Source organism: Chelon labrosus (assembly GCF_963514085.1).
Source record: "Chelon labrosus genome assembly, chromosome: 7".
In the NCBI taxonomy this organism is placed as follows: domain Eukaryota; kingdom Metazoa; phylum Chordata; class Actinopteri; order Mugiliformes; family Mugilidae; genus Chelon; species Chelon labrosus.
In genome coordinates, this window is record NC_140343.1 from 3,322,102 (window position 1) to 3,342,519 (window position 20,418).

General features: G+C 41.9%; 3 protein-coding genes across 3 annotated transcripts; 1 reads left to right on the forward strand and 2 right to left on the reverse strand.

Moving 5' to 3' along the window:
• Nucleotides 1–368: 368 nt before the first annotated feature.
• psmg4 (proteasome (prosome, macropain) assembly chaperone 4) lies at nt 369–3,121 on the reverse strand. Its single transcript, XM_084548343.1, has 3 exons — nt 2,755–3,121; nt 2,467–2,542; nt 369–1,349 (listed from the first exon to the last, which is right to left on the reverse strand). The coding sequence occupies exons 1-3, from the start codon at nt 2,929–2,931 to the stop codon at nt 1,228–1,230; spliced, it is 375 nt and encodes a 124-aa protein (XP_084404469.1). The 5' UTR covers nt 2,932–3,121; the 3' UTR covers nt 369–1,227.
• Nucleotides 3,122–3,860: 739 nt separating this feature from the next.
• On the reverse strand, nt 3,861–6,347 carry bphl (biphenyl hydrolase like). Its single transcript, XM_084548337.1, has 7 exons — nt 6,039–6,347; nt 5,353–5,456; nt 5,099–5,265; nt 4,668–4,821; nt 4,441–4,572; nt 4,244–4,367; nt 3,861–4,164 (listed from the first exon to the last, which is right to left on the reverse strand). Exons 1-7 carry the CDS (start codon nt 6,119–6,121, stop codon nt 4,065–4,067), a joined length of 864 nt encoding a protein of 287 aa, XP_084404463.1. The 5' UTR covers nt 6,122–6,347; the 3' UTR covers nt 3,861–4,064.
• A 3,466-nt stretch (nt 6,348–9,813) lies between these two features.
• On the forward strand, nt 9,814–19,793 carry LOC311490707 (dual specificity protein phosphatase 22-B-like). Its single transcript, XM_084548342.1, has 7 exons — nt 9,814–10,083; nt 10,185–10,218; nt 12,546–12,628; nt 14,900–14,949; nt 15,281–15,355; nt 15,933–16,104; nt 18,113–19,793. The coding sequence occupies exons 1-7, from the start codon at nt 10,063–10,065 to the stop codon at nt 18,260–18,262; spliced, it is 585 nt and encodes a 194-aa protein (XP_084404468.1). The 5' UTR covers nt 9,814–10,062; the 3' UTR covers nt 18,263–19,793.
• Nucleotides 19,794–20,418: the final 625 nt, after the last annotated feature.

Genomic DNA, 20,418 nt, shown 5'->3' on the forward strand with positions numbered 1-20,418 from the left:
GAACTGGAGATCCAGGGATTGGCTTAAACCACTACCACTCTTTTTTGCATGAAAGGGCACAAATGGTTTTACATGTTTTCTTCTTTCTTCTAGAAGTCCAATGTGGCACTTTATCCTCAGAGCTGAGGTCAGTGTAGACGCTGATTTTTATTTTTTTCGTGTTTTCTAAGGAAGCGTTACTACTGTCGCGGGCGCATGATGGTTGTCGGACGTGACGAGCAGCCGGAGACCTGTGCAGACCGACCGTGTGTGTAGCATATAGAGACCCCCCCCTCCCCCCCGCGCGTAATGCTAAAACAAAACCGAGAGCTGAACGGACACCGACGTCTTATGACGCATCTCGGCATTTTAAATGGCTTTATCGTTGATGGCTCTGTTATTTTAACAAAACAGAGAGACAAAATGTAATTAAAGAAAACCAGTATTTATTTTGCCATGCTGCCAAGGGCAAATTTTTTTTTTTGTGGTTTGAAAATACCTCCTTCATTAGCAAATATCTCCAACTCTCTTTCTCTCTCCTTGTTCTCTGTACTGTGGTAATGTTGTAATCCTGCATCCTGCTCCTAGGATGTGTGACCTTAGCCAGACAGCACAATGCTTTACAGTTCTTTTGAAATAAACGTTTGTGACGACTAGATTAGAGCAGTACGGCCTGCACAGACCAGGCCTAGTTGTGATCAGTGTGCATTAATAGGATGTAAGTATCCCTTAGGACTGCATAAACCTGTAAGGTATGTACACATGTGCCATTCATTCATTCATTCTTTCATGAAGTACGGACCTTACTTTTCTAGACTTTGAAGCACATCACCAGATACACGAACCATCCATCTCTGTGCGAATATAGCAGAACCCAGCAGATTCAGACCTCCTCCATTTTAAAAAAATCACATTTAGCACGTATTTTGAACACCCCTGTACGGTTTGCTAGTTTGTATGTTTTCAACACATTGAGGAAAAAAAAAAAAAAAAAAAAAAACGGAGAGAAAAAAGAATATCTCAACCACTAATGCCGTTTTCTAAGTGTTATTTTTTTAATATGATGCATTTGTACAAAAAGCCATAGGTCTACATGTTTTGATAATAAACCACTTAATTTATTATGTCAATAAAAGAACACTAGATGTGACTGTTCTGTTGGTTTGGGTTATTGTGTTGTACGGTTACACTGAAGGGGAAGGAGAAGGATGAGCCCCGGGAGACACGTCCTAAACGGTGACATGTGGTTTAAAAGTGTTCAGGGTGAAGCTCCAGCTCCTTTTTGATCCTGTCCTCCACCAAGAGGCTGAGACTGGAGTCCGTCATTGGAAGACTGTAACTCACAAATACCTGCTTTTTGGTCTTCTTTGCTGCAGAGCAAACAGAAACACACATTTATTTCACTTTTAGTTTGATAAAATAACACAATAATGGTTTGCTACGGTAATTTGCAATAAATGTGTGCAACGCCAACAGCCCGACAGATTTCCACCTGTGCAGTGTGGTGAGGCAGTTCATTGGTTTGGTTGGGCTAGGGCTAGGGCGGGGGTGTCAAACATACACCCGGCCCGCTAGAGGATCTAATCTTTCCCGCGGCATGAATTTGCAAAGTAAAAAACGCAAAAATGAAATAGAAGATTACTGGTATTTGGGACGGTTCATTAAGTATATGGAACATCCTATGTCCAACATGGTTCCCGAACACTTGTGGCGTTAATGGTATGTACAGGTGTCAATCTGTTTGATTAGCCAATTAGTGATGTTCCAGTTAACCTGTCAGGTTTCCAGGTGGGTGGAACCAAGAGGAAAGAGACAGAGCGAGAAAGAAAGTCACTGGGAAGAGTTATTTATAGGTTATTATACTATAATGTTACTGGTCTGGCCCAGTTGAGATCAAACTGGGCTGTATGTGGCCCCTGAAATAAAATGAGTTAAATGTATTTCATTTATTTTGACACAACCACATGGTCCCATCTTCCCCTACAGTATTTAGAACCCTTTAGACTCAGAAAAGACTGACTCCACCTCGTACAAACATTCCAGTGTACCTGTACTTTCTTGTACCTGTTGCAAACGGCAATAAAGTCTGTTCTACTCTATGTGGTCTACTATTGTTCTCCTTGCTTCCACGGGCGAATATAAATGACACGTAGAGACCTGGAGGCTTGAAACTTGCTCGAAACCAACAATTCATCCCGATCAGCGTCACTACCACTTTTATCTTTGTCAGTCTTGTGTTTTATGGTAACACGATGCAGACCGCTCTCTATCCACTCTGACCATTACCAGATCAAACATGTTTATTTCACAGCATCACTCTGCTCCTGTTTCAGGTCTGAAGATTGACTTTCATTATGAAACTTTGCCAAAACATCAATCTGAGCCAAAGCTTGCAATATCAATAAAGAAATGGACCAAATTGCAGCTTAAAATAACTTTTCAATCACTTTTTATAGCTTTAACAGACATAAATGGGTTGTACATTACCTAATCTCTGTGCCAAGGAATTTGGAGCAGTGTTGGATGGGTCCCCCATGACTAATGTAGATAATGGCATTGAATCCTGGAGACAAAAAATAAAAGCACAACAGCCATTAGCATCCCTCAAAATAAAAAATAAGCCTTTATTGATCCCTGAGGGCAGATTTAAAAAGTAAATAGATGCAGTAAAAAGTCTGCATCTATTACCAGAACCAAACAAGATAAATACCAGAGAAAAGAACCAGAACTGAAGAAATGAAACCCTCTCGTCGTGCACTGATTGTCTGTACTCACGTATCTGCTGCTCATGGACACCGCCAGGTTGGACAGAACCGGAGTCGAACCGACCCACAGGAAAAAGCCGCCGCTCAGCTTCATGACATGAAAGTGGACGAGCTGCTCCAGAATCTTCTCCGAGAAATTGTGCACCGAGATGGCGTCAAACTCGGCTCCGTTCGGCACTTCGTTCATTTTGTTTCCTTTCACCTCCTTCTGGCTGCGAACATTCAAAACTCGTGTGGATACTAGCTGTACACAGTAACGGCTACTTCCGGGTTGAAGAGAAAATGGCAGGCCAAGGCAATCGATCGTCGATGTTAGGAGCGCAGCACCCAGCACAATCGATCTTGACTAAGTTTCACATTGAAAATTTACTTTATTACAACTTTAGAATTTGGCACGTTTTATGAAAGATGTGTCCTTGTTAATAAATATTTACCTAATAATTTAGAGTAAAGTAATTTGGAGGATTTTATTTCTTGGAGGGTTTCTTGGTATATTATTCTTATTTCGTATTAATACTTTTATGCACTTTTGTATATTTTACATACACTTTGTGTATTGTTACATATACTTTGTATATTTTACATACACTTTGTATATTGTTTATATATACTTGCATATTTTATACATTATACCTCACTTTTATTTTATTTTTGACCCTTTTTGCTGACTGTAATTCCTCCTGTCTCTGTGTAAAGATGTTACTGGATAACAAATTTCCTAGTCATAAAGTATCTATCTATCTATCTATCTATCTGTCTGTCTGTCTGTCTGTCTGTCTGTCTGTCTGTCTGTCTGTCTGTCTGTCTGTCTGTCTATCTAACAAGGGTCAGTCATTATACTCTTGCTTGTGCCGAACCCCGTGAATTCCCCCAAACATGGGAATCTGAATTGCATAATTTCTGGTGGTGGGTGACTGCATCCTCAAATCTTATGAAATCTGAGGTTTCATTTTTGTTATACTGCAGTTAGAAATGTTGGTCACTTTCCTCACTTTCCAGCGAGGTGTCCAGTCTGCAGTTAGGTTAATAAATTGTTGCTGATCTTTGCTCCAGATCATCCAGCCCAAGATGTCGTGAGTTGAAAGTGGCACAGTAACTTCAGTTCAGGACAACAGCTGTTTCCCATTTATTTTTATTTAAAATCAAAGTCAAGTTTGAGATTTCTCCACTTGCTTTATACAAATCAAATCAGAAAATTCTGATTATAATAATATATAGTTAATGTAGTGTATATATTCTGTTGTTTTAAGCTGTGATTTGTCTTGATGTCAACAGTTTCAAGTAATAGTCATCCTAATTTTCCACATCAAACAGATCGGATTAGTTGTTTGACTCTTCCAGAAAGTCTTCCACCAGTTTGTTGAACTCATCAGCGTATCTGAGATGGAGATTGTGTTTTCCCTCTGGCATTAGATGTAATCTAGATTTTAGAACAGAAGTCTTATTTTAGCTCATGTCCAGCAGTGGCATTAATAACTTGAAGGTTATTGTCTTCTCACCGTGAACCTTTGATGTGTTTGAGGAGGTACTGAGGGTGGAAGCCGGGCACCATGGGGTCTTTCTCTCCGTGGATGATGAGGGTTGGACACTTGATGAGAGGCAGAAGCTCCATGCAGATACTCCCTGACCAGAGGACATTAAAGGTTAACCAGTGTCCAACTTGACCTTTTAGTCGACAGCAGCATGGAGTCCTCACCTTCTGGTCTGTGAGCAAACTGAGCAATTCCATCCACCCAGGCCTCCCACGTTTTAGCAAAGACTTGTGCACCGTACACCTCCTCCATGGGCTGCCTCATCCGTGGACTCCACCTGGAGACGTCACGGACCGCTGTGTGTCCCACAAAAAAAACATGCACACGGATAAGAGAGAACGTATAAAGTGTAGAACCCGCAGCTTTGCAAGACATAGACAAATCAGAGTACCGTCGTAAAGCTTGAGGTCATGCTGGGAAACAAATGCATTCGATCCCCACACAACCATCTTGTTGACTGTGTCGGGGTTCCTCGCTGCTGCAATCAGAGCCGTGATTCCTCCGTCGCTCCAGCCCAGCAGGGAAAACCTCCCAAAGCCCAGAGCCTGACAAAGAAAATGAGAAATAAAAGTAATAAATGAGGCCTGGCATTAAATATGAGATGGTTAACTGTCTGATTCTGTGCATGAATGGTGAAGTACATAATGAACATACAGAGGAAAATGTATGTTTAGGCCCCCCACCCCCTCAGAAGGCCCATGTCCATTCTCTGAACTCCTAATGTTATGCCTGATCAACGTATACTTTAAAATAATACTGTATAAGAATAGAATGACACAACGGGACTCTTCTTAGTAAACTGTACAGCTCCAGTCAACAGACCTTCATCAGATCCACTGCATCCTTTGCGTCCCTCTCAAAGAAGTCTGGGGGGAAGTCTCTGTCTGGGGGACGGGACTGTCCGTAACCTCGGGGATCCCAGCCAACTACGGTGAAGCGTTCCTTATCCAGAGATTTAAGCTGGGGACCAAAGTCTGTCCTCGTGCTCCCTGAGGTGGAAAAGACAAAAATGTTTTCTGGCATTTATCAAGGAACGAGTTGAAGTTGCTGCATAAAAAAAGACACAGATGCCGTACCCAGAGCACCAGGAACCAACAGCACGGCGTGTTTCCCTCTGCCGGTCTGCTCGTAGTACAGATCCACTCCGTTAACAGGCTGCCTGCCTGAGGTCACTGAAGAGCTGAAGGGAGACGCACAGGTAGACTCAGATCAGAATCATTTGCATCATATTGTAAATCTTAGATGGCATGTTTGTAGTAAAAAATTGCATTTCTGGTGCGACTTCACCTGCAACCAATGCACATGGAGGAGGAAAAGAAGGAAGATCAAGACTCCAGCAGCATTTGTAGTTATACTAAACTAAACCTTGTCCTTTTTATTCTCTGCAGACAGAGTTTCCCCTGCAGGTCATAATGACTGATACACACTGACCTTGAGTAAATGCAGCCACACAGACAGTGGTCACACAGAAAAACAATTCAGTCTTGTGGACTTCTGCAGGTGTTTAATAAATCTACATATGTGTATATATATTTATAAAACGAGCCCGTGGTGGCATGCTGCTGTTTATGGTGCGGCCACAGGTGATATTACGCCATCTAGTGGACAGACGCCAAACACGCTTCGAGAAAAGCTGCAGGAACACGCAGCTGAAAGCAATGGGCAGACATTTCCTGCTGCGTCTCTGCAGCTCTGAGGTTACTTATGACTTCAAGAGTCGTGCATGTGAACATTTCAGAGACATCTCAGTAGAAACAGTTACCAGTAGGGTTGAGTCGCTGTCACTGTTCTCCTGAAGTCTCCTCTGCACACATACAAATGTCTTCCGAGTAGAAACAAAGCCATATTGCTCTGAGGCGCAGACACACACAAACGCACACAGAGCAGTCCTCGTCTGCAGAGTTTGTTGAGGTGGTTAAAGATTGTTCAAAGTGCGAATCTGACTGAAGTTCACGCAGCCCCTGCAGTGCAACTTTGTTTTGAAGGAAAACCAGGAAGCTGGAATCAGGTTGGCTCTAATCCACGTCGTTGCAATTTAAAGAGAAAGTACCAGACAAAAAATGCATTCACCTGAAACAGCTCCAGCTCTAAGCAATGACAGTGAGGCAGCATGCAGAGAAAGAGAGATATCCACTAAATGGAACGCAGCCCTCATTAATTCACTCTGTGCTTTTTCAATAAAATTATCTTTAATTTGCTCAAAAACCTTAATAAGGATTCAGTTTAAATTGTTTTTCAAGCAGTTGTCTTCTAGAGGGGTTTCTTTGAAAGGGCCACCACACTGATAGATAGATAGATAGATAGATAGATAGATAGAGGCACAAGTACTTAAATAAAAGTGTCTAAAAACAAAACAATAAAAAGTATAAAAAAACAAACAGTAAACAGTAATAAGGTACATAAGAATAAGAATACCGCACTGGATTATTGCAATGAATTATTGCACTGGATTATTGCATCGCCCCGTGACCCTTAACAGGAATAAGTGGGTACAGAAGATGAATGAATAAATGATTATTGCATCATCCTCAAGCCTGACAGCAGACTACTTGCAGTTCAGAAGTGTTATGGCCTGAGGTGTGAAGCTGTTACAGAGCCTGGCTGTCCTGCACCTCCTGCCAGAGGTACCACAGAAACCAACCCAGCTAAATATTGATTTTCATTTAATCCATTACTTTTTTAATTTATTTTCTTCCTTTTGCCATAAACTGGGCTTATATTTTATACAGAAGGTGACTTGACTTGTTGTCACTGTAGGTGTTTGTGACTCTTGGTACGGCAGCACAGTGAGAACAAGAGAAGAGAAGGAAGTGCAGTCAAAAGAGGTGGTTAAAAAAATAATAATAAAATACACATATAAAAGTACCATAAAAGTAAAGTAGGAGCAATATTGTTAATGAACCTGAGGTAGCAGTGGCAGGTTGTAGAGCAAAAAGAAAAAAGGTGGCTTTGTGAGTTCAAGTACTGACTGATAAAAATGATATTGCACGTTACGTAAGTCACTGCAGAGAGATCCTTCTTCCTCTCGTGTGCAGGTGGGTAGCGTACACAGAGTCCAGGTCTGTGTGTGACACTTCCCAGCATGCTCTCTGCTGCGTGGCTGACAGACCACACCGTGGCACAGGATGTAGTTCGGCAGCAGCTGAGAGGGAAGTCTGGCCTCTTTGAGTTTCCTGAGGAAGAAAAAAAAAAAAGCCTGTGTTTGGGTTTCTGCACCACGTGAGAGGGGGTGAGAGGGGGTGAGAGGGTCCAGGGTGGGTGAGGGTGAGGTTTCTCCACCTCTTATGTGAAGCGGCGGTGTGTGGTCGTCCCGTACCTCAGCAGCTAGAAGCTTCTGGGTTTAAAACCATTCTGTGTGGAGATCGCCTGTGTGGGTTTTCTGGCTTCTCCCCACGGTCCGAACTCATGCGTGTTGGTGTTCAGGTGGTCGTTTGTCTCTGTGCATCAGACCCAGGTTTACCAAAGTCCACCTGGGGTAAACTCCAGCCTCTGACAATGCTCTACTACGGGATAAGCAGTCCCTGACATCTTTCATCTGTCATCTATCCAATCAAGTCACGACTATGGTCTTAATTAACCACGAAGTGAGTGTTTGGAGTAAAGTTTGTGTGCATCTACTACCAAGATTTCAACTCAGAAACAAAAACACCAATGCATGGTCTACGGAGGATGTAAAATAAACTCTGGAAACCAGGATCTAGTAGATGTCAGAACTTTTTACTGAAGCAATGTGAAGTTAAACCTTGTCTCAGGTGCTACAGGAAAAAAAAAAAATCATCAAAGGAGGATCACCAAATGTTATTTGAATTAGCCCTCAAGAAACTTTGAATATTTTAGCAGATTTCATGGCAGTCCAGATAATTGTTTTCACTGCATTTAATGTTTTCAAATGATTAGAATATAATAGAATAGCCTTTATTGTCTAGCAGACAATATGGTGGAACAGTGCAGTGAGATTTTGTGTTCAGCTCTGCAAGATGCTCAGTAGAAACAGTGGTAAAAAGAGAATATATAATCTAAATCTAAGTCAGAATGGAATTGAATTGAATGTAATGTAATATAAATATGAATACAAATAGAAAATATGCCTAGAGAATATACAGTTGTATGTACAGCATTGTGTAAATTGTCCTCCAGTGTAGATCTAGGTTATCTACATAGCAAGAAGGAGCTGCTGCTGCTGGTCGTTCCTCTGAGGCTGGGCTGATAACTCACCTGCTTATCCATCATTCAGTCAAGCCTGGAACACAACTTGAGGACTTTCAACAAGTTTTGCACAACTTTCAAGTACAATTCTTAACGAGCTCCAGTGTTTCATCGGCCAGACTACTCGGTTTACTTGTTGAACTCCGGATTTTGTTCATTAAGTTCATTAAGTTCATGAGCACCTGAGTCCTGGATGCCTTTTCCCTGAAGAGTTGTCTTCAGCACCCTGCTGACACCTCTTGCTTCTCAGGTGTGAAAATTATCTGTGTTTTATCTTTGTAAATATAATATGTTTCAGGTTTTGAACTGTAGTTTCACTGGAAAAGTCGAATAAGTCGTGAATAGTGTCGAAGCCCTGAATCAACTGCCTTCGATTCGGCTGCGCCGCAGGAAGCCAGTGATAATCTGCTGGGTGGAACGAGTGAACTTTAATCAAACTTCCTCCTGAATTACTTTCTCTTTCTTCTCCTTCTCCTTCTTCTTCTTCTAAAAAAACCCAAAACAATTTAACCATACAATGCAGCCCCCACCCACTCCTCACACATACACCCACCTACACGCTCGGCAGCGTTGCTCCGCTCGAGGTGTTTTATTTATTTATTTCATTTTTTTTTTCTCAACCTTTTCAAAAAAAGGCCCTGCTTCGTACAGTTGATGTGTCATGCGCCTGTTTATCAATGGGTTCGTCTCCCCGGTGCCGATGAGCTGTTCAGCCTCAGATTTCTTTGAGGCAGGCGGGCAGGCTTTTTGGTAAACGCCCCCACTCTCCTGTGTCAGCGTCTGCCACACACTGTACCACACACAGGAACAACAAGACAAAGCCCGGCGCTAAAAATACCTCGATCACCTCGCAGAGCAGCGCTGTTCTGTGCTGAAGATGAGGCCAGGTTTACGGGAAACGCAGTGACTGAAGAAGGCTGGAGTGGACGTCCTCTGAGAATAAAGATAAACGATAAAACTACGTGTGAATGATTTGCTGCTTCTCCTTCATTTATATTCCAGCAAACTGAATATTTGGGGATTTTTTTAGCCACACTAGATCATTAAATTTACAACATTTGGTTCAGTGCCTTCAAGAGCAGACACTGGAGTACACTTCTGGATGAACTAAATGAGGGAATTCATAGTTTTAAGATGATTTACTGCAGGTATTTTGGGCCACATTCAGCAGTGCTCCTTGTACGGCGTCTAGATAGTGACAGCCAGGCGTGACCTGCTGCCGGAGCTGTTCTCCTCTGGCCCTCGACCATCTTTGTCTTGTCGGTATGTGCCCATCCTCGGTCCCATGACCCACTCCAGGTCTAAATATAACGCCCCCTCCACCCGGGCAGGGTGTTCCACGGCTAAGGTCACATTACGTCAGTACGACATATCCTCAATGAAGTAACCCTCGGGATATGAGCTGGGGACGTGTCGAAGGCTTTATGATCCCTTGGGTCAAACGAAGGAGTCATCAGGAGTTGGTTTGATGCTTGAGAGGGAGAGATGCTGAAGTCCGAGTCTCCCTGAAGCAAAAAAAAAAAAGATAAATTAAATTTGTCTTAAAGTCGATGTTGGCGTCCTGAGACTTTCTGGCAGACATGGGTAATGGAATAAATAAGGTGCAGTATCGGAGAGCAGTGAGGATTTAACTCTTTGTCTCAGTCACAGCTTCACGTGTTTTCAATTCTCTCGGTTCTGAACTCCCTTGTTTTTTTTTTAGGTCCTGCCTGATCTGTATCTGGGGAACATCAAAGGTAAGCTGGCGTGATTCTTGTCATGTGAGTAAAGAATTGATTTATTTTCAGGATAATGTAGTAGAGCGTGTTTCAGTTCCTCATACGGCCGGGGGCATGTGGTGAGATGCTACACTGAGCTCAGTTTCTATAGAGTGGGGAGGTCACTGTAAAAGATTTTAATTTGATGACTTGATGCGAAAAGCAGCATTTGCAGAGTTTTTTTTTTTTTTAAACCTGGGTGTGTGTGTGTGTGTGTGTGTGTGTGTGTCTGTGTGTGTGTGTTTGTGGGGAAACATTTATTTTTGAGGGCGGCTGTGAGTGTGGGAGGGGATGTCCCACGGCGCGGGGGTGTCCCCGCTCTGAACTGCATTCCACATGTTTCCACAAAGCGGCAAACGCAGTCACCAGGTTGCTTAGAGGAAAAAAAATAAAAATTTTTGCACACACAGAATCCTGTTTACACAGGAAATGATATATATATAAAAAAAATATGGAAGACTTTTTGTAAACATGACGCGTTCAGGGAACCGGTGCCGAATAGGAAATGTGAGTCCTTTCATGTCAACCAGGCCTTTGATGTGACTTTTCTGCTGGTGACTTGGCACATTTAAAGACATCCTGCTGAACCGTTCGTCTGTGCAGTGAAGGCGAAACCAAGGGCAAGAAGGTTTTAAAGATGGTGCAAAATAAATCCTTGCCACAGAATCTACACGTAGACGACTCTGGATCTTTGCTGCTCTCTTTTCTGCCTCTACCTCGGCCTCAAGCAGATACAAGCTGCTCAAGGTTTCTTCCTGTTAAGAGGGTGTTTTTTTTTCCTCCTTCACCGTCGCCGTGCTTCTCGCTGTTGAGGTTTCTGGGTTCCGCAAAGCGCCTCGAGACGAATCATTGCTGATGCTATCTGGATAAAACTGAATTCAGCTGAATTTACTAATAAAACAGCGTCTCATTTATTATTGGAGCTTCCTCCTCGGCCTTGAATCATCTTGTAGGAGAATATTAATCATCATTTTTCTCATTAACAGGCCACAGATCACAGGAATTAAATAGATTTCTGCATCAGTGTTTAATATTTCTGTTAAAATCTAAATATTTAGGATGTAAATTTTGATTGAAATGTTAAAAAAAAAAAAGAAAACTTGAATTGATTTAGTTCCTGCTACGCTGCCAAAAGATCTTGTTACGGTCACAATGATCCATCCGTCATCAGGCACAAGGACACTTCAGGAACAGCTGTCCCTTTAGTTAGTTGACCAAGAGTTCAATGTGTTGACTGTGGCAAGGAATGGAAAAATATATTATTTTAAATTAAGTTTAGTCTCATAACTTTAGCCTTAGTCTCACCAGCTAGCCTTCATGTGATGCAACTCATTGGTTTAGCTCCTGGATCATTGTGTATATCTGCTCTTATCCCTTTTCTCTCAATTTTTTTTTTATTCTATTTTTATTTTATGCGTACAGTTTATTATTATTTATTTTTTACACTTATTTAAGTTGCTTCTGTACAAGAGAGCTAAAAGTTACCAGAGTCAAATTCCCTGTATGTGTACACATACTTGGCCAATAAAGCTGATTCTGACTCTGATATTTATCATCTTCTCTTATTTCCTTCTTATTATCACTGAAATTCTACATTTCTAATGAAAAAAAGTCAGATTCCACTTGATTTAACTCAGTTTTAGTGTCTTTATTTCATATTTATGTCAGCGTCCTGGTCTGTCCTTAGCAGAGAGCCGGCTTTAGAGTCCTGACGGCCCATAAAAATATTAATTTCATGACACACTCGAGCACTTGTGGCATTTTATTATCCTGAAGTTGCTGGAGGACACTGGCTCGAGGTTGTATTTCCTCCTACTAGTATTTAAACCAGCATTTCTTTACTCTACTCTGTAATGTGTCATTGTCTTACTGTTTATTTGAACTCACGTGACGTTAAATCTGATCGCTGGGATTCATCTGGCCTAACTGCAGACTCATCTCGTGGCACCATCAGCATCCTGCAAACTTGCAAAGCATGAGAAAAAATGCTCAAGGCACATCTGTCCAAGGTAGAAAACATTTGGCTTCCTTTTAAAGAACAAAATTTGATTAAAACAATTACTGTTTCTTGCTTTTGGGCCAAGCTGTTGCACTCTTTTAGAAACACTGGTTTTCCGGTTTTTCTTTCAGTTCAAAACAAGAGCAAAACTTTGAAGCCATAAAGCCACATATGCCTGGGACACATAAGTGGAGGGGGATGGGGGGTGGGAGGGGAGGTTGTTGTTGGGTAGAAAAGGCTTAATTTAGGCCGCAGCTTGCAGCACATGGTGCATGTTGGATTTCTCGATTTTCTTTGCGGTCCGCAGATGCACGAGACAGGGAGCTGCTGGCGAAGCACAACATCACCCACGTCCTGTCCATCCACGACACAGCTGCACCCATCCTGGAGGTGAGGCTTTGTGTGTCTTGCATCGGCCTGCACGACCCCTTGACCCCCCAAAACGCACCCAGCCTTAGAGAACACGGCCTCGCCTCTGAGCGCATCGATGTCGTTTCCCCCCCTCTCGGCGTCCCTGCTGATTTATACTCATTCTGAAAGTGTGAAATGTTGGCATGGAGCTCAGAAGTGCACCGATGTCTTTTCCTAGCGTTGTGTCTTTATAGCTTCTAACATCTTTATCAGTTTATCTGCGAATGAATAACAGTCAAAAGATAAATATAGTGAAAAATGTATAGGATAAGAACCAGAAACAGATGTTTGGAAAGTCTTTAAATGATGCACTGAATGTTAAAATAAGGATTTTCTGTTGATAAACTAATAGATTTATCGATAATTCCCTGCAGCTCCAGATTCTAGATCTACATTAGAGTCTCTTTCTACTTCCTTAACAATCTATTTATTATATTTCAGTTTTTAAAGGATTAATAAGAAGAAAAACAGTCAATGTTCTCCAAGTTTAAGTCAGATTTTGATCAGAGGTTGCTGAAATGGACCACTTCAGACCGGCGTGAAAGTCAGATGTTTCTTATTTTCAACTGTGCGTCGGTCACAAGAGCTGGAATTCACCAGGTTTCATCGAGCAGGCGCGGCGATCGTGCACGGTCCCGGTGAACGTTATGAAAACCTGCTCGGTGCAGCTGTGACTCCAGTTTGCTGCGTGTCGTTTTTTTTTTTTTTTTCTTTTTCACAAGAGATGCTTTTAGCTCGAGGTCCAGAAAGTCTTGAAAGTGGAACTGCATTTAAAAAAAAAAGGTGTTTCTGACAGTGCTACATTTAGAAGTGAGTGGCGGGAAAGAAGAGAAATCCGCCCTCACTGATTTGTGTTTGGTGAGGGGATGTACTGGTGATATTTGTTAATGTCATTATCTGGTATTAAGACACGCTTCTGATAAATAAAGCTGAATTTTGTGGTTTTTCTTCTCGTTACACCCAAGATTCATATGTTGCAGATTTTAGTCGTGAATAGCATTTATTTGGATTTGCTGACTAGCGCCCCGTCGGAGGCCTTCGCCCTCTTCGGACTCGTTTTTGAGAATCTTGAATCCTCTGTGTCCGCTTTCACAACTTTCATCTTTTCTTGCTGAAAGCGAGCACGAGGCGTTCTTGTACACTTTCTCCATCCATGCTAGCATGTTTCATTGAACAGTGAAGAGAAACAGCAACTTGTATTACGGTATCACTACCCAAACTGGTCAACCACCAAAACTTTTAAAAAGGTTTTGGGCTCGAAATTAAGCCTGGGAGGGAGGCCCACGCACGCTTTCTGAACTGTTAATCCCGAAGCACACAGACCTTGATTTGAGGATTCTTCTGTCTGGTTTATAGGTGTGACTCTGCCTTTTTTTTTTTGTGTGAGTTCTGTTGCGTAATGATGACTCAGGTCTGCTGTAGACCCACTGGCCAGATGGGATGGTTATTATTTGCATACCTAACAGTCAAACTGCTGACTGATTGATTTCTTGGAAGAACACACGATGGTTCCTGAGAGAGGAAGGTAGAATTTGCAACCACTAAGTCTCTAAGGTCGGATGTGATATTTGCTGTACAGTACGTGACTCTAATTAACATACTGCAAAGTGAACCACAGTGACAGCAAGGTCTGATCCCCTAATTATTATTTATTTTCTACAAGTGATCAAAATTTGTGATCGGTGTGCATCAACAGCATCACTGAATCACAGTCCTGAAGAGTTTTACGATCGATGGTGCAAAGATAGAAGAGGACTTTTTCAGTAACTGTCTGCATAACCTAACTCTTATCAACAATGATCATTTCCCTGATATAAATCCGACATCTCCTTCGATATAAACCGGTTGATTTGCATTAATAAATGTGTCTGGGGCTCGTTTGTGTGTGTGTGATCTGACCTGTCTCGAGCACTTCCAGAGCTCGGTCTGTCCCAGAGGGCTCTGGGGGTTTTGCAGCGGTGCAGTCATACTAGGACGGGGTGGTTTCTGTCCACTGCATGTACCATCAGCTGCCAGGTGCACAGCGCACACACACAGCACACAAACACACACACACATGAACACCGTTATGTAACGACCCGCCACCGCGGCAGGGTCAGAGGTTTCGGGGCCCCCGTCAGAAACAGAAAACAGGAAGTGTGCGCAAACAAATGACCCTCGTCGAACGGTTAAGCTCTCTCAATATTCAAATAAAAAACATTAATTTGATGCGTTTTTATGAATCTAAACGGCTCCCTCCCTCCCCTGCAGGACCTAACGTACCTCTGTATATCGGCAGCTGACCACTCAAAGCAAAACCTGTGAGTAGTGTTGGAAGTATTAATTATTATTAATGTCTATTAATGAAGTACAAATAAAGAATTTAATCTCTATAATAAAGGTTAAATGGTTCCAGTTAGAATCTTATTACAAAGTTCAGTTCATAGATTCATGATTTTTGTGTAAAATTTCACATCTTATGAACACAGTTCTTTCTACTTTTAAATTTATTTTAGCTACAGTTACAGATTGCAAGCCAAATAAAACCAACTTTATGCCCAATCAATAAAAAAAATTATATAATTTCAAGGGACCTCAGTCCTATTTATGTCATATTTTAATTTAAAGAGTTTAATACGATCATTTCTGCAGGATTCAGTACTTCAGAGACAGCATCATGTTCATCCACGAGTCCCGGCTGAAAGGAGAAGGCTGCCTCGTTCACTGGTGAGCTTTTTATTTTTTTCAAATGTGTGAATTCATTTGCATATTTTTATTTATTTATTTATTTATTTTCATCCGGTGCGGAAATAAGACTTGGCTGAACAAGGGCGGCTTTGCTTTAGGACTTTCTGCTTCTGCATCTTCTGTTTTTGCATGAAAATCTCAATTTTTTTTCAAGTTTTGCTGTAAATTTTCAAAAGACTTTAAGTTATAATTTAGTCAAGAGTCACATCAGGTGTATGATATGACAGTACAGCATGCTTAGTATTACTTTACTCTTTAATATTTGCCCCGCAGCGATCACTGACTGGAGGTCCTAAGATTTCAGTTACCCAATTCTCATTTTCAACCACATCACTGTCACCAAACAGAAGCAGTCCGCCGAGCATTTTGGTTAAAGCTTTCATCATTAATCTCATCACCTTTCATCTGTTCTCATATCAAACAAGCAAAATCAGGCATTTAACCACAGCTTTAGGAAACAGGGGGTTTCACTTCTTTTTACGCTAAAGCAGAGATTCTGAATATGAGCAGGTTACTACCAGTAGCTGCTGGCTGAGGAGGTCTGCTGTGCTCTCAGTGTGGCAGGCGTGTCCCGCAGCGTGACTCTGGTGGTGGCCTACATCATGACGGTGACGGGCCGCGGCTGGGTGGAGGCCCTGGCCGCGGTGAGGTCGGCGCGGCCGTGCGCGGGGCCCAACCTGGGCTTCCTGAGGCAGCTGGAGGAGTTCGAAAACACGGACCTGACGGAGGTGAGTCATTTCAGTTGACTCCCGTTTCACATGGTGTTTGTGGATCTGAATTCTCTAACTTCATGTCCGGGTGCAGGAGTTGATGCATGAATGATCAAAATGCAAAAAAAGCATTTGAAGGTCTTTACGGCTAAGGATGAATTATCTCAGTCCACTGTTTGTTTGGCTGCCACATCGAAACTTCATGTTAAAATCCAGAAAACCTATACAAGCTGCATATCCCCCAAAAAATGAATGTTCATGGTGGATTTTCACATGTTTCAGGTCCACAGATCATCCAGACTAGAGCCGAATAAGAGCATGTACGTTGGAGATTTGCTCTGACTGAGCTGCTGGGATCACACCAACCATTAGACCCACCAACATAATAACGTCCTTCTTAACTTTTTATCTCATCTACACGTCTTTAAAGCTTTGTAATCTTGCGTGGCTGTGCACCATCCTCTCCACAGACGGACAGACAGAACACAAAAACCATTTTTGTGGTTGGTCCCGCTACATTCGTCGGTAATATGGCCCTTCGGGGACTTCAGTAAAAACCTAATTAATTCCCCAGGGATAGAAGCAGGTGGGGCAATTTTGGTGTATTGGCCACACTTTGCAAATTTTGTAATCATCTCTTCCCTTCTCTGTCTTTTTCTGTCTCTACCCGGCCAGCCTCGAGCAGATGGGCCCCTCCATACGAGTTTCTCTTGTCACCGTTGACTTAGTTCTTGCTCTTGGGGCTTCGAGCTTTGGGTTCCATAAAGAATCTCGAGAGCTTTTGGATTGTCAAATAAATCAAACTGAATTTAATTTAATTTAATCAAATAATTTTGGAAAGGAGCCGCTAATCCAGTGACGAGCCTAGAAGAGTTATACGAACAAATTGTGCGATCTATCCCATGCATGTGTGCGGACATCCAACAGGAAGTCAGACGTCTCAGCCAGAACAAGTCTCCACCGTGTGTGCCTTCAATAAGCTGGGCTGTTGAATCTTAGCGACATGCTCTGTGGACCCTGGACACCGTGTACAGTATACAGTGCCGCTTAAAATGTTCTCGTTCTGAATTTTCAACATTTTTGAATAAAAATGACTCAAATCGTGCGTTTTCACAAGTCCTGAAAGTACACAAAGAGAACTCTCAGTGAGCTGCAAAAGTATATGAACCCTTGTTTTCGATATCTGGTGGGACCCCCTGAGCAGCAATAACAACAACAACAAAAGGTTTTCGGTCACGGCCGATCCGCCCTTTACAGCAGCTTGGAGGAATTTTAGCCCATTCCTCAGAACAGAACCACTTCAGTTCTGAGATGTTGGTGGGTTTCCTCACATGAACTGCTTGCTTCAGGTCATTCCACAACATTTCTATTGGATTAAAGTCAGGACTTTGACTTGGCCGTTCCTAAACATTCATCTTGTTCTTCTTCAACCGTTCTTTTGTAGAACCACTTGTGTTCTTGGGCTCGTTGTCTTGCTGCATGACCCAGTTTCTCTACACATTCAGCTCATGGACAGATGACATTTTCTTTTAGATTTTACTGGTAGAACTCAGAATTCATTGGTCCATCAATGATGACAAACCTGGTGCAGATTGGTTCTGGCACAGATGCAGCAAACTACGCCCAAACAAGGACATTTCATGGACAGGATGAGGTTGCTCAAGTGTTCTGAACAGAGGCTACAGAGGTTCATGCTATATTGTCCAGATCTGATGCAATCCTACATCCTGCATCCTACACATGTGTGCTAAAAGGTTTTAATGTTTGTTTTTTTACTTGTCCACACACATGAAAGCAAGAAATTTAGTTCTGTAAGGAATAAAGACGTTTAAACCGTCTAAATCTCTACACATCAGGTCAGCTTCCTCATAAAGTTTGCCTGCGCTCAGATTCTGTTACACTCTGATGAGCATTATGTTTGAATAAATCTACTTACTACAGGTGTTAATAAAAAAAATATATATATAGCCAGCTTTGGCTCAAAGGAAGACTTTCCTTCTTTAACTCTCCTTCTTCTCTTTCCCAGTATCGCGCCTGGTGGAAGGAGCGGTACGGGAAGAACCCGTTCAACGATGATGAAGAGGTTAAGACTCTTTTAGCTCAGAAATCTAAGAGCAACAGCGGCGATGCCTTAACAACCAGCATCACCCCTGCACTGGCCACCAGCCACACCTGAAACCACGTCTCGTGAAAGCCTCAAGCAGCCGAGGGCTGTGGGCCTCTGCCCGGACCGTCACACCTACGCTACCAACGTTCTGTCTTTCAACACGGATCCAGGAACGGGAGCAAGTTCTGTATCGATACGATCGACCGAATCTCACGTTTGCAGAATGTCTAAGCGGCCATGTGACGGGAGGGGGGGATTTTGTGCCGGTGTCGTCAGTTCCCTCGGTCATGTCATGTCCTTGCCTCTAACTGTCAAAACAACATGCAAGGGCAGCCAAGCACGACACCAAGGAAATATGTACATACAGTCCACACTGTGAGCCCACATTTAGCGGCGTACACTCCCCCTGTCAGTTATGTTATGCTGTGTCTTGTACTTGAAATATGACTAGGAGTTTCTATAGACGGCGTGGAAGCTGGAGGATCCTTCCAGTAAAACAACACCAGAAGCGGTTTATTATTCATTGCACTATTGTTCCCAGGTTGAAGTTGCACATTTGGTTCTGCTTGCTTTATTTAAAGAGTGCGCAGTCTGTTTGAGGGAAACTTCAGCTTTCGTGTCGGGAATAAATGAACTTACACATGTGATTTTGGATTTTGTTCAGTTTAACATCCACCAATATGGGATTTAATTCATCCAGTGAATATGTTTTTAGAGCAGTCATTGTTAGATATGAAGGGATTATTAGCAGGATTGTGGAGAAAAATACACTTTTGTAAATACATTTTCTTCTCTGCTGTTATGTTTGATTTTATTCTTGCTCATTTTAGATTTTTTTTCTCATTATTCAAGATAAAATCTGTCTTTTTTAAACTCCTTCTACTCAAGTAAAAGTAGCAACACCACAGTTTAAAGGCACTTCAAAATGCATTTAACTAAAAGCACAGGAAAAGCAAAATGTACTTTTAAAAATAAAAGCAGACTTTTGTGAAGAATATTTTCACCTGTGGCTGATGTATTATGAATTACTTCTACTCTGATTCATTCTTGTGGTGTACAGCCAGGTAGTTTACTGCAGGGGTTTCCAGCCTCAGGGTCAGGGGCCCCCTTTCAAAGCCTCACAAAGATAAGTGTGAGCGGTCGCGATACACGAGACACATAGAATCATTTTCCCTCTTACAGATATGTGAATGAAACCATCTCACAGTGTAGAGGGGGAAATCAGCCACGGAGACGGCGTCTCGTAAGAAATGACCAATACTCAAAATACAAAAGTGATCAGTGAATGCAGAGGCAGGTGCACGAGTATGCCACTCACATCTGCTTGTTCTTTGAATATTTCAACTCACAAGTTCACATTTTGTGCTTTTAACTGAGCCACATTTGTCAGACCACAAGTTTATGTTGAATTATTTGACATAAAGGCATAAAAGAAGTCAATAAAAAACACGTTAAAGCTCCGACTTTCCAACTTTTATTGGCTTATTTTATGCTCCTGTGTAAAATAATATAAAATAAACTGTTTGTCTGATAAATGTGGCTCAGTTAAAAGCACAAAATATGAATTTGTGGGTTGACATACTTGAAGAATAAACAGATGTAAGAGTGGTACTTGTGGACCTGTCACTGCTTTTGATGGTTACTCTATTTTTGTACTTCTCTACCGTGTAGTTTGAGAATTTTAGTTTGAAGCTAAACACATAAATTATTTCATAGCTACAGATGAAGTCTGTAATATGTGACTGATTTAATATAATATAATATTACATGACATTTTGCTGCATAATTCTTTCACTTTGGATTTTTTTCTCTTCTGTGATTTTCCTGGATCATTCATATGAGGGTTTGAATTGAGTAAATGATCTGGACCTGCTTCCTCCACCTGATTCAGTTTGAAACGAGACAGCTCCAGTTGTACTTTTATACAATTATTTTCTAAACACAATAGCCAATGACTCCGCACACACTCCCACACTTTTCTTCTCGTGTTTCTCAGAGAAGAGATGACACACAGTTTATAATAATCTCCTCTGCCTGCTGCTGTTACTGTCTCAGATATTATCACGGCTCTTCTTTATAATCTTCCAAAGGGAACAAAGTTGTTGTGTCTTTGTTTTTTGTTCTTTCTTTCTTTCTTTCTGCAGCAGGACCACTCTTAGAGTTATTTTTCGTAAGGCTTTATCATTTCAAAGAATTGTTTTCGTCTCCGTCCTATGATTTTCCAC